The following is a 13,452-nucleotide window of genomic DNA, read 5'->3' on the forward strand; positions in this document are numbered from 1 at the left end:
TCCGATTTGGGTAGTGACATATTCACCCTCACGATATATGCAATACTACGACTTGTTATTTGAGTTACACCCAATCTTCTTATTTCTATAGAAGAAAAACTATTAACTATCATTCATTTGTTAAAGAATTACGAGCGTCAACGATTTTATTATGGAATTTAATTATATATTTGTGTAAGAATTGTTACGCGAGCCCCGAGCGTTGGGCATTAGGCGTGTTTAAGGCGTACAGTCGGGCGCTTAGGGCGTAAGCCTCACGTTAGAATTAAGCCCCGCACGTGAGCCCCGACGCATTTTGTCGGTGCCCCGCCCAGGGACGAGTCCTGAAACAGCCTTTTAAAACACTGTTTATTAACAACTATTTGCTGCAACAACCAAAAAAAAAAAAAAAATTGGGATTCAACATTGTTGTTATGGAGAAGTTTGACTGTATGAGAAATTTTACACTATAAAACAATTCAATAAATAAAATTTATATTAACAATAATTCTAATCTTTATGCTTTATAAATTTCACACATTTACTAGTTTATAATTCATATATAATTAACGCGTATGCAATATATATTAATTGTATATTTATTATTTTCTCCGTTCATTTTTACCTGTCCGACTTTGCACATCCTTTAGAAATAATAATTGATATGACTATTTCATCATAATACTCATATTAATTGATGTTTAGTGTTAGATCTTAAGAAATGATTCGGATAATAAGTAATTAATGCTAAAGGTAAAACATGAAAAAATATGTATTTCTCTTGGTTAGTTAAAAAGTAAAAATATATTTTTAGTATATTGGATAAGTAAAAGTGATACAGGAATAAACATGTATGGACGACTCCAAATTGTTACGATTATAATTTTTTTTCAGCCTAAAGGGGGCTAGCTAAAATCATTTTTTTGTGTGGATTGCCCTTCAAAGGCACTCGTCTTTAATTTCCCCCCTCAAATTGGTGGTCTTTAATTTTTATTCTTCGCCTGTTACCGTGACATTTGAGGTTCGAATTCAGGCTCAATTAAAAAAAAAAAAATTACAAAGTAGAGTTCCATAGCAAAATTAGGCCTGTTCGGGTCAAAGTTAAGCCTCAGACAGGGTTTCAAGGTAGAGTTTTGCATTTCGGACAGAGTAACTCTATTTTACTTATCCAACTTCTGCCTTGTGAAATTTATTTTTTACCGAGCTTGAATTCAAACATACAACTTCGGATATTAAGCGAGACCAATTTGAGGGACCAAAAAAAAAAAAAAAAAAAACAGTGCTTCTGAAGGGCATTCCGCCCAAAAAAATGATTGTAAATTAAACTGGTTTCCTCCAGAGGCTAGACTTTACTTGTTGTATTTGTGTGGAATCAAAAGTGTAGCGTGAAGATGAAGCGTCGTTCATCGGAGACGAAGTTGTTGCAAGAACTTATCCTTTATGCTGCGAGCGCTGCTCTAAGCAGCCTGGTATTGTTTGTGGGGCTCCGACAACTTGACCCGAACCGTCAGGCTTCCAAAAAGGCACTCGAGCACAAGAAGGAACTTGCTAAGCGCCTTGGTCGACCTCTCATTCAAACCAATCCCTATGAGGTTCCCCCCTTTTAATTTCCCCAATTTTTACCATCCAATTTCAGTTGCTTACTTTTTTTTTTTGTTTGTAAATACTTACTCCCTCCGTCTAAAAAGATTGTCTTAATTGGACAAATAAAGGAACATTTAAAATGTGTGGTCCAAAATAAGTTTTATATATTTGTATGATTATAAATTATCTTATAAAGTTAAATTATTTTTAAATATAAAAATCTTTTTGGAACGGAGGGAGTATTAAGTTAATGGTAAAAAACATAGCTAAACTATCACTTTTTTATGAGTTCATACCTCAACTATTCATTATTCCATTTACCATTTACCGGCTTAACCTATCACTCTCTTTATATTAAAACACATCTCGATGCTGAGTTGGCCAATTGTTTGTCAAAAAACAGGCGTGTGGATTCCTACTCAACATCAAGGTGTGTTTTTATATAAATGGAGTGATAGTTTAGGTAGGTTAATAGAACAATGGATAGTTGAGGTATGAAACTCGTGAAAAGGTGCTAGTTTATGAGTGTTTTTTTACCATTAACTCATACTTATTTTTATAAAGGTTATTGATCAATGGTTTATGAGTGTTTTTTTACCATTAACTCATACTTATTTTTATAATTTTTGGTTATTGATCATTATGGTCTATTGCGTAATATTGTTTAGAACGAAACACGCATAATAGGCTGCTGAAATTGTAAAATGCAGATTCTAATTGCCAGTGGAATGCAATGGTGTAAGCTTGCATGCTCAACTCTAGTTAACATTTTGGTTTTATATTTTAGACCTCAGTTAATAGGTAGAGGGATAGCAGGTAGCCGAGTGTTGTTGCACTTTGTGTGGGAGAGGCAGGGGGCTAGCTTCATCACCTCTCCTCCTTGTGTAGTACTACTAATAGTTATTTCGTAGCCGTGTAGTTACTTATTCTTCAACGTGTATTACTATCTGTTACTTCATTTGCTTTGTATCTGGCTATTTGTTTTCATATTTTTCTTGCAACCCTACTTCGAAAACTTCTTTTTTGAGCCGAGGTTCTATGGGAAATAGCCTCTCTACCCCACAAAGGTAGGGGTAACGTCTGGGTACATCCTACCCTCCCCAAGCCCCACTTGTGGGCTTGCACTAAGTATGTTGTTTTATTTTAGACCTCGGTATATTTGAGTTTTTCCGCTTTGTTTGGAAGAGAAGTTAATCTTGTTTTAATAAAGTGATTGTGTTCTTTTGGGGAAAAGTGGCTTGTCAAGGATGCATCTATTTATTTTGTTGTGAAATGGAAGTGAGCAATGCCATGACACTCGCTGGAGAAAGGTTATAAAAGTGGCACTAGTTCTTTCAATCATGGTAAAATATGCTACTATTAAATTAGTATTAAGTTGAGTAGACAATCCTTTATTCATTGAACACTCTGTTGGTCAAGTAATAATCATGGCATTTTGTTTGTCAAACAGACAGGTTGTGTTTTGTATGGAGGATAGTGTTTCCAGTCATTTCAATTATTACGCTAACTTGTATTCAAAGACAATGTTTTCCCCAAAGAATTTTTTTGGTCAAAATGGGAAACGCTTTCCTCACTGATGGGGAGAAGTCACTTTTCTTTAGAAACATCTCAACTCTTACTCTTTATCACCTGTTTCCTTTCAAAAAATGCTTGTTTCGACCGACAATTAGACACTGTTTCAGATTTTACTAAAACACTATCCTTATCCTCTATCCTCAATCTTGTACGATTACCATATCTGTATACTCAACCAAACACGGAAAAATGACTGTAGAAAATAATTTCCTAAACCTTCTATCGAGAACATCTTCTCCTTATTTAGTAGTATATCTTTAGGATTCATGTAGTATCGTACATTTTCTCCATTTCTTACTACTACCGTCGCTTTATTTGCTTTGTGTATCTTGCTTTTTGCTGTCGTGATTTTCCTTTCATTGCTGCTTGGATTTACTTCCTTTGAGCCGGGGGTCTATTGGAAACAGCTTCTCTACCCCACAAAGGTAGGGGTAAGGTCTGCATACATCTTACCCTCCCCAGACCTCACTTGCGGGATTACATTACACTAGGCATGTTGTTGTTGTTGTGTTGGGTTCAAATTTCTGTGCTTGTTGATTATGACCACTTCCTGCTGGTTTATGAGAGTTTTTCCCCTTCAAATACTTTGGTTCACAAGATGTTATGATAACTAATTATAAACTACATGCTTTTTTACTTTAGCATGCTATATTTCCTTTTTGATGAGAATAATTAGTCAAAAGCAATCATTTTCGTATTGAATTTTTGTGCCCCTTTGTGCTTTTTCAACAGGATGTAATAGCCTGTGATGTAGTCAACCCTGATCATATTGATGTGGAATTTGATTCTGTTGGTGGATTGGAATCTATTAAGCAAGCTCTATATGAATTGGTAATTCTTCCCTTGAGGAGGCCTGAACTCTTTTCTGGGAAGCTTTTGGGTCCTCAAAAAGGAGTGTTGCTCTATGGACCCCCCGGCACTGGAAAGACCATGCTTGCCAAAGCAATTGCTAAAGAGTCAGGTGCTGTGTTTATTAATGTGAGAACATCGAATTTGATGAGCAAATGGTTCGGTGATGCCCAAAAACTGGGTGAGTCAGATCTTGTCCTTACTTTTTTGAGATTCTTTCTCAGCATTATCTTTTGTTTGGTATGCTTTTTGATTATTCAAATTTTCTTAGACCTTGTTTTAACTGTGAATCTTGTCTCGGTTGTAATTCTGGTTCAACAAGAATTATTCCACCTTGAATAAGATTAACCAAGAGAATCTAGTGTTTTGCAACTTTATTAGTATATATTTATAGGGGATTAAAATTCATAATCAGTGGAGTTGCTTAGTTTTGACAAGTCTGTGAAAATTCTGTTAGTTACTATTCTTTATGGAATTTTCTCATTCAAATAAAGTTTTCCAGGGCATAAACAAAAGCATGATTTCAAGTCTCTTTTGCTAAATTATAATTACATTGTTTCCATATTTATGTGCATAATATAGGAAGGACCTCGTGATCTGCATTGTCAGATGTTTCTCTCTTTCGGTTAATTTTTTTTCTTCTTTTGTCTATAATATGGTGCTTTTGCTCATTCTGGTTTGTTCTTGTTTAGTAGGGTAAAAAGTAAGGCGTACACCCTTTTTCTCTACGTGATCTTTGCCTAAAATCTCAAACCGAGCTGTCATTGGTACTTGGTAGTTCTTGAAATCAAGAATTCAAATTGAACATTTCTACTAGGATTCACTAACTTTAGTGTGGGCAGTTACAATTTGGTTCGAGCTGATTTGGCAGTTTAAAAGTATTTCGTTTCATTGTTACGCTTAACTGTGATCCACAAAGTAAACTGTCCAGTTAACTAATTTCAAACAAGTTACTTGCCGCAAAATTCAAGAATCACCATGGAAAGTCCAAGCTTGCACAACATGAGGGATATGAAACACAATTATAATGATTGTTGTGATAAAAGAAAATTTTCAAGTGCATGCTCCATTTCTGAGTCTTTGGAATAGGATAAAGAATCATAGATTATCAAATTAGAAGTAAATAAGTGAAGGGGAGAAAGGGTTGAAACATCACAAAAGAAAGTATCAGATTTCTTGGCCTACACTTCTTATAGGGACTGTTAGAATAGACACTGTAGGGTATTGTCTGTTCATCTTTGGGTTGGAAGAATTCTACCACAATGGTTGCGAGAAGCCAATGGCGAATTTCTATCTACCACTATGAAGTGCAATCATATTAGATCTCCCTTTTTTTTGGCTTAGTTAAATCTTGAGCCTCCACCGTCCTAGGGCTGATAAGAGTGCAATGCGTTATGTGTGGGTCAGACAACATCACACGTTCGAACCTTGCTGCGGACAAAAGCCTGATATTTAAGTGGAGAAGAGTATAGAGGGATGAGCTCATTATCTACTGAGTTCTAGACCGTGTGCCATTGCTCTTGAGAAATTTCTTGGTTATTAAAAAAAAAAAAAAAAAAAAAAAAAAAAACAAAAGCAAAAAAAATCTTGAGCCTCCACCTTAGTTGGAAAGAGGGAGAGAGTGAGACAGCGTGAGGGTAGAGGGAGAGATGAAAATGAATTGTGGACTAGTGACTTCAATATTGAGACATTTTGGGAAAGAGTGAGGAATGAAGGGAAAAGATAGTAGGAGAGGACAGTGACAAACATGATCTCATGATAATTCATGTGCTGTTCAAATTTTGCTCTTTGTAATATCATTTCATGAAAATAGGTGGACTTCCATGCCATGGCCAACCCCATTATACTGAAGGCAAGGTGTAAAAGTATAAGGAGTTTTTTGTTTGACATGATGTTTGATTCTAGTTCGAAAATGGTGGCTAACATAATTGAGTTTGATGTTTCTAGTGAGAAACCTTCATGTACTTATTGTATAGAGATAAATGCAAATATTAACCCACCCCCCAACAACAACCCCCAAATCCCCACAAACCCACAAGGTGAGGTTGTACAAAGCGTTGAAGGAGTAAAAATCATATTACATTCTTAGATGTTCTTACTAGAATTCTTTTTGTAATTGCTTGTGTCACTGATTTGCATTAAGTGATGAAAAAAGTGGTTTGTGTAGGGTTCGCAATTCAACCTGATGTTAGACTTCTTCATTGATTTGTGCTTCTGAATTTCCTACAGTTGCTGCAGTGTTTAGTTTGGCACATAAACTTCAGCCAGCAATTATATTCATTGACGAAGTGGATAGCTTTTTGGGTCAGCGCAAGACTACTGACAATGAGGCGTTAACAAACATGAAGACTGAATTCATGGCTTTATGGGATGGTTTTACCACAGATCGTAGGTGCACTCCTTAATGAGATGATTTTTTTATTAGTAGCTTTCATCACCATCACATATGTTGCAACATTTCCGCATGAAATTATGCAATTTGAGATGGTTGTCATTTATCAAGTTAAAATGTGATCTAGCCGAGGAAGTTCTGTTGACTTTATTTACTGTGGTTATGCTTATGTAGAAAATGCACGGGTTATGGTACTTGCTGCTACTAATCGGCCATCTGAGCTTGATGAAGCAATTCTTCGACGTCTTCCTCAGGCCTTTGAGATTGGAATGCCTGACCCACGAGAGAGAGCTGAGATTTTGAAGGTGATCCTGAGGGACGAGAAGGTAGAAGATAACATTGACTATAACCGCATTGCTAGTCTGTGTGATGGAAACACTGGTTCTGATCTTCTTGAGCTATGTAAAAAAGCTGCCTACTTCCCTATCCGGGACTTGCTTAACGATGAGAAGAGTGGAAAGCGAACTGCGGTTAGTATTGTATTCCTTTTGGCTTTTCCTCAAATTTCTAATTTAAATTTGTACTCTCTTTCAGAAAAAGTTGCTAAGTGATAGTTAGTTTTAGGGACTATGACGTATCTGATGAATGCATATTTTAAAAAAGGATGATTAGGGAAAAATAAGGTGAAGAACAGCTTTTTTTCCTCATAAAAAAAAAAAGAAAAAAAAAAAGAAAAAGAAAAGATGAAGTACAGCTTTCTGTTCCTACAAGGAACAGCTAGTCCACTTGAACTGCTTCTACCTCCTCTGTAGCTTCAGCATGTCTCCGCACTGCAGATTGAGAGGGGGAAGGGAACCGTTTCAGATGTCCTCCTATACTGGACCATTATAATCTCGGTTTTACATGCTATCCTTTTGAATTTTATTGATATCAAATAGATTTCGGAACCTGATTCAACTCTGTGACAGGGCCTGGAAGGAAAAATATAAATAAAAAACAAGAGGACCAATCAAGAATCTTTTTTTTTTTTTTTTTTTTTTTTTAAACACGCAAGGGTGGGTTAGTTGGTTGAGCATGGGGGTTTCATTATGGAGGTCTCGGTTTGAAACCCCCTGCCTACGAGCCCAGGGGATTTGCCTTCTGGGTCGAGCTCGTCTGCCGCACGGGGCTTGCCTAGTGCGGGGGTGTGGTTTCTATTACACAGGAGCTGAGTTTACCCTGTGCGCACCCGAAGGGTAGCGGCTGCGGGTTCCCATGTCATCAAAAAAAAAAAAAAAAAAGTTATGCATCTGCAACTGTGACACAGGGTGTCTGGTATGGAGGTTTTCGTTAAAATTTTTGAAAAACATTTTCTCTAGGAACAAGGTCCTTAATAGTGAGGAAATGACTTCTTTAGTGGAAGTAGGGAAAACAAGTTCCACAAGTGATATTCCACATTGATTGTGTCCTCCCCACCCTCCAACACACCTCATCTTCATCCCCACCCCATCCCCACCACTCCACAGACTTGGGATAAATTTTTTGGCTTACGTACCAAACACAAGAAAATAAGTAAGTTCACTTATTTTCCTGGAAAACATTTTCCTTCATACCGAACACACCCATAGTTATTGCTGCACGTGTTATTAATATACCTAAGCTGTTATGTTGACGATGCAAGGTTACTTAAAGATAGACGGACATTTGCAATCTAGGTTAGGCTGGGTTTAATTTCCTTATTTCTCTTTAAGCAGGAATCAAGGCCGCTGTCAGAATTGGATTTGCAAAGGGTTTTAGCTACATCGAAAAAGACAAAGGTTGCTGCAAGTGAATACAGCAGATTAAGTCCAAGGCATGCAGATTCAGATTCTGACCCTGTCCAAGCTGCAATTAACGAGCTCTCTAAGCTTGTGGCTTCCCAGCTGAATCTCCAGTCAGATAGCCAGGATTCTTAATTGGCTATAGGGTTTCCTATAAATTAGTATCAGTCTGTTAAAATATTGAATTTTTTTTTGGCTACAGTGGATGCCACAAAATTCCTCTTGACCCTGTAGTTCTGCCATCAACTTGGAAAGTATTGGAGAGTTTTGAAGTAGTGTTGGTTGATTTTCACAGCGTAGAGGTGAATCATGGTGTGCTAATCCCATGTACGGTAATTTTTTCATCCGGGGCGGTTCTAACTTATTTCACTTTATGTCGTATCTCCAGAACAAAACTTTCATGTAATTTAAACTAGTGTCGACTTCAGTTGGGATATGTGTACAGTTAATCGACAGCTCTGGAGCTACCACTTATCCTTTGCCATAAGGTCCATAACTGCTTATTGCCTACTTAATCAAATGGCAGCAATTTATTTATCATACGGTATTTGTGGATGGTAGAGACAATCATTGTTGAATGCTTCGGGGGTGATGGGTAGTGACCACATTATCATTTTAGCAGGCTAAACCTTTTTTACATGGGTGATGTCTAAATTAATTTGTGCCCATCTCAATTATCTTATTAGGCATTGCTACCTTTTACTGGTGTTAGGTAATTTGGCTCATCAAATTTAGGAGATGTAAACTTCATTATAATTAGAGTACTAATGTAGTTCAAAAATAGTTATTATGATAGTGACTTATTTCATTATAAGGCTGAAATTTGACTAACCCCCGCTATTACGACAAAAATAAATCACTTCAATTTTTCGTCTTAATTGAAGTGTGAACACCAACTTTTTATATTATTCCACTTCATAACACAGGACTGTACCTCATAGAGTCTACATGTTCTTCTTTTTGACTTCATCTTGGCTTAAATTTCGGCAACTACTGTTGACTGTAGATGCGCGTGATAGATTGGAAGATGGGAAATTCGAAAAAGGGAAACTAATTAATGAGCAAAGTGCTGCTTAGGATACTTAGTTTAGACGGTAGGGGACCAAATTCTGGATGAATTAGTCTGGTATTTGTTGTAGTGGCAATCAATGTTCGATTCAAAATGTCAAAATAAGTGTCAGCATGGAGGAACTCCATGTTTTGCCTTCTTCCTTGTGATGTTCTTTTGCCTCAAAAGTTTGAGGAGGATTGGCTGCTTCCGAACCCCGTGACCGTCATTTTCTGTTCAGGTACAAACGCAAATGATTTTGATAACAGGCCAATACCCCAACATTTACAGGGCTGGAGCTAGACAGAACACTTTAATACTACACACCAAACGAATCGATCCATATCGTACAGAACCAAGATAACGAATCTTAATTAGTACTTGCAAGGATGTACATTCATATGTTTTATGTAATTTCCAGAATTATGTTACTATTTGTATCGTCATTAGAATCTAATCAATAATGTTTATGTTTGGATTCTACAAGTTTCAGTTCCTAGTATTCGTTAAGTTCCAAGATGCTAACAGACTACTGAAAGTGAACTAGACATACCATATGTGGCATATAACGAGTATATCTAGGCTTGGATGGTAGCGAAAAAAACCAACCTACCTTTCCCAGCCTCACAATCATTTTCGTGTCCTTGCTTTGCTTTATAGGGAAACACTGATGATAAAAAGATGACAGTGAATTCAAAATCCTACCACCTAAACGGTTCTTGGATTGTCGATAACGGTCTCCTGATACGTGGAAGATGGTCGCTAGAATCTCAGAATTTGTTGAGGGACCATGGTGTTGAATACGTTATATCTGATTTAATTCAAAAAGTGCTATGTAGGAGGGAAAAAAAAAAAAAAAAAACCGCAATGTAGAAGAGCTACGAGGTCATAGGAGAGATATGCCCGCTGAGTATTTGGTACCGTTGGTCTTCGATACCTGTCGTGCACGTGCTCCCATAGAACACTTGCTTTGTTGGTCTGTGACACCACAGAAGCAGGATCAAGCTTAACCACTACCTTTTTAAAATGACTACAAAATACATCAATTCAAGCATCTTGAGAATCCGAAACTGAGTACTTGAGAATAGCTGAAAGGATCCTTCTGTCTGTGCCTATGGTTAAGCTTCCATTAGGACTTCATTCTTGGAGGTGCAATTGATAGTTATTTTTGGGTGGTTAATCTGACCTTGGGATATAGAGATCTAGGCGTTAAGAGGTTCTGACAATTGAAAAATATGGTGATGCCACCACCGGAATAGTGATTCTGTGATTAAAGTTGGGGAGTAAATTTTAACCATTTAGAACAGTTCAAAGGCAACTTAGACCCATTCCTCTCGTAACAAAAAGCCCACGTATTGGAAAGCTTCTTAGTCAAAAAAGACACCAACTATTAACGGAGGGCAACTCAACACCATTTGCAAAGTTGAAGGGAAAATTTGACCCTTTTTCCTTCAATTCTTAATAACGTGAAGAAGAAAGCTTTTTCAAACAAATCGGGGAAACTCCATTATTGAGATACCATGCTAGTTCTCCAATAATAATTTTTCGCAACAACATCTATTGTCGTAGCATGGACTTCACAATTGCCGTGACGCATACAACAAATTAAAAATTTGTTAGACAAAAGTGCTCTTCCTTGTAAGGGAGGTTTACACAAAATCAACTGTTTAATCTTAAGAGTCCCATAATATTAGATGGAAATAAACTGTATGACTAATTTATTTTGAAGCAACCACTCATCCATATTATTGTACTGAGAGGCTTAAACATGGCTTGGTGTTACATTAGGTGGAGTGGGTGCTGAAGTCACACGCTTGCCACGCTCTGACCGGCAGTTCTCGGCAAACTTGATGCTATTTTGGTGCATACCTTTCTGCTGCTCAGCCTCAGTGTACTCAGAGGAGAAGTAATGCTCTTCGGTACCCTTGACAGGGTCTTTTGTTGGAGGCAAGAACATACTTCCCCATTGTGGGAAATGAACCAATGCTACAGGAAGTGTACAGGCTATGATCATGAACCCCATGTAAGTTATTCCTGTTTCTGTTGAGTACTTTGCGCTTGAGAAAAATATGAGTTGTGTCAATCCAGAACCCAAATTGCCTCCAGCTCCTGTCATACCTGAGATTATACCTAATGATCGTCGTGAAACGAAGGGAATAATGCCAAATGTAGCTCCCTCTGCTGCTTGAGCGGCTAAGGAGAATATGATCATCCAAAAAATAGCCAAGGGAAGTGTGTTAGCTCTTCCGAGGAGGATACAAAAAACTCCACCAAGTGTTTGTAAGATCCATAGGTTCCATAGTCTGCCCCTCATTCCAAAGAGTTTGGCTGAAAAGTCTGAGCACCATCCTCCGAGGGGTCGAGATAAGAGGTTAGCCATACCAAATACAGCAGCTACGATTCCAGCCATCTGAAGCTTCAAATCAAATCTACACAAATTTTTAAACAAAGAATATTTCTTTTTATTAGGCCATGAAAATTTAGTACTCTTTGTAACGGAAAGCTTAATTATGGATGCAAATCAGACCTATCAAAGAAGTACTCAGCTATCACATTATCTGTAGTCAATTCAACTCCCATGGAGTATCCATAGAGCAGGACAAATATCCATGTCCTGTAATTTGTTACAGCATACCACAATATCTATGAAAAGATAGAGACAGAATAGTTAGCGAAACGTTCTTTCATTTAAAATGTTGTTGAAGACATAATTAAGTGAAATAAAGGAGTACTCTGTTTAACTTTTCGATGAGATAGGTCACACAAAATTTTGTTTGGAAATGAACTGACCTTGGAGAATTTATCATTAGAAACACCACCTTGCTTCTGTAGGGAAGCACGATTACCATCAGGCAAGTCTTGTCCAAGAGTTAAGACCAAGATTCCCATGATGACATGACACCATCCAGGAATGAAGAATGCAATTCTCCAAGCAGTAAAGGGAGTAGCCCCTGCTCTTTGAATTAAATCATAGAGGAGAGGCATAATTAGTTGAGTAGCTCCACCACCCATGTTCCCCCATCCAGCTGCTGTTCCATTAACAAGCCCAATAATCTGGCTGTTAAACATGGTACTCATCCAATATTGACAAGAAACAAATGTCGCGAGTGAGAACCCAATCATGAACCTAACAGCAACATAACCACCAGCTGAAGATACTAATGACATGCAAAACACAGGTGGTGCTGTCAACATTATGAGAAACGCACATCCATATCTAGGACCCAACATGTCACATACTGCACCCATTGCAAGCCTGGATAGAATACTTCCAGAAACAGATGCAACTCCAGCATTACCAACATCCACTTTGGTCAAGTTAAGATTGTCCCTAATAATTGGAACTAAAGGTGCAGCAGCAAATGTTGAAACAAAACAAGTGAAGAAAGAAAACCACGAGAGCTGAAAGGTTAGACCGTGTGGCTTGGAAAATGAATAGAACTTGAAATTCATGGCCTTGTGTTCAGTATCTACTCGCACTTTAAAATGTGCAGTGGTATCAGTTTGCGCCATTGGAGATGCCACAGAGAAAGCAAGAACCGGCTCTCTACCGGTGACTCCATGCATAGAAGTCCCAGGTGATCCCTCAACATCAGCCATTTTTCTTCTTTAGACTTTTTTTTTTTTTTTTAATTAAAATGCTACTAGAAAAGAAACTAAGCCTCAGTTTGATTAATTTGAAGTTGATGTTTTAACTGGTGCCACTTTATGTGATTATATAGGCATTAAGGCATTGAAAATTTACAAGCTAAGTAACCCAAAGGAGATTCCGAATGGTCCCAATCTGTTTAAGGAATTAATTAATCCACTTCGCCGCATCTAACTAATACCGGTAACCTTTATCGCATCCAAAGGATCCTTACATATTTTATGTCCATATATATTAACTTGCCGACAGACTTGGATAACCCTTGGTTTTTTAAGTAATTAGCATGATATATATACTCCTAGTCAAATAGTTGTTGTTCGTTAAATATATTTCTGAACCAGCTAGATGATCCCAGCTGAAAGCTACATACTCCTTCCATTTCATTTTTTATGGTCGTATCTCCTCCAATCCATTTTAGTTGTCGTGCTTACTAAAAAATAAGTGGTAAAAAATAGTTGTCGTTTTGAGAATCAAGATATAATTAATTATTAGATTTCACCTTTGTTCTTACGCAATAAATGTGGAGAGAGGTTAAGATGAAAAAGACTGTATAATTAAATTGAGATCATAGGAATGAATAAGTATAATTTTGTCAAATTACCCTTTTAGTTAATGTTCAGGTAAAGGACGTATAAAA

The 13,452-nt window shown here is 37.3% G+C and overlaps 2 protein-coding genes across 2 annotated transcripts; one reads left to right on the forward strand and one right to left on the reverse strand.

Moving 5' to 3' along the window:
- Window positions 1–1,209: 1,209 nt before the first annotated feature.
- On the forward strand, window positions 1,210–8,658 carry LOC132056355 (uncharacterized). The gene is made up of 5 exons (XM_059448510.1): window positions 1,210–1,571; window positions 3,871–4,168; window positions 6,217–6,375; window positions 6,554–6,849; window positions 8,053–8,658. Exons 1-5 carry the CDS (start codon window positions 1,371–1,373, stop codon window positions 8,251–8,253), a joined length of 1,155 nt encoding a protein of 384 aa, XP_059304493.1. The 5' UTR covers window positions 1,210–1,370; the 3' UTR covers window positions 8,254–8,658.
- Window positions 8,659–10,693: 2,035 nt separating this feature from the next.
- Window positions 10,694–12,826, reverse strand: LOC132056354 (high affinity nitrate transporter 2.4-like). The gene is made up of 3 exons (XM_059448509.1): window positions 11,957–12,826; window positions 11,694–11,809; window positions 10,694–11,595 (listed from the first exon to the last, which is right to left on the reverse strand). Exons 1-3 carry the CDS (start codon window positions 12,764–12,766, stop codon window positions 10,929–10,931), a joined length of 1,593 nt encoding a protein of 530 aa, XP_059304492.1. The 5' UTR covers window positions 12,767–12,826; the 3' UTR covers window positions 10,694–10,928.
- Between the last annotated feature and the right edge of the window lie 626 nt (window positions 12,827–13,452).

Source organism: Lycium ferocissimum, chromosome 5 (assembly GCF_029784015.1).
Source record: "Lycium ferocissimum isolate CSIRO_LF1 chromosome 5, AGI_CSIRO_Lferr_CH_V1, whole genome shotgun sequence".
Classification (NCBI taxonomy): Eukaryota; Viridiplantae; Streptophyta; class Magnoliopsida; order Solanales; family Solanaceae; genus Lycium; species Lycium ferocissimum.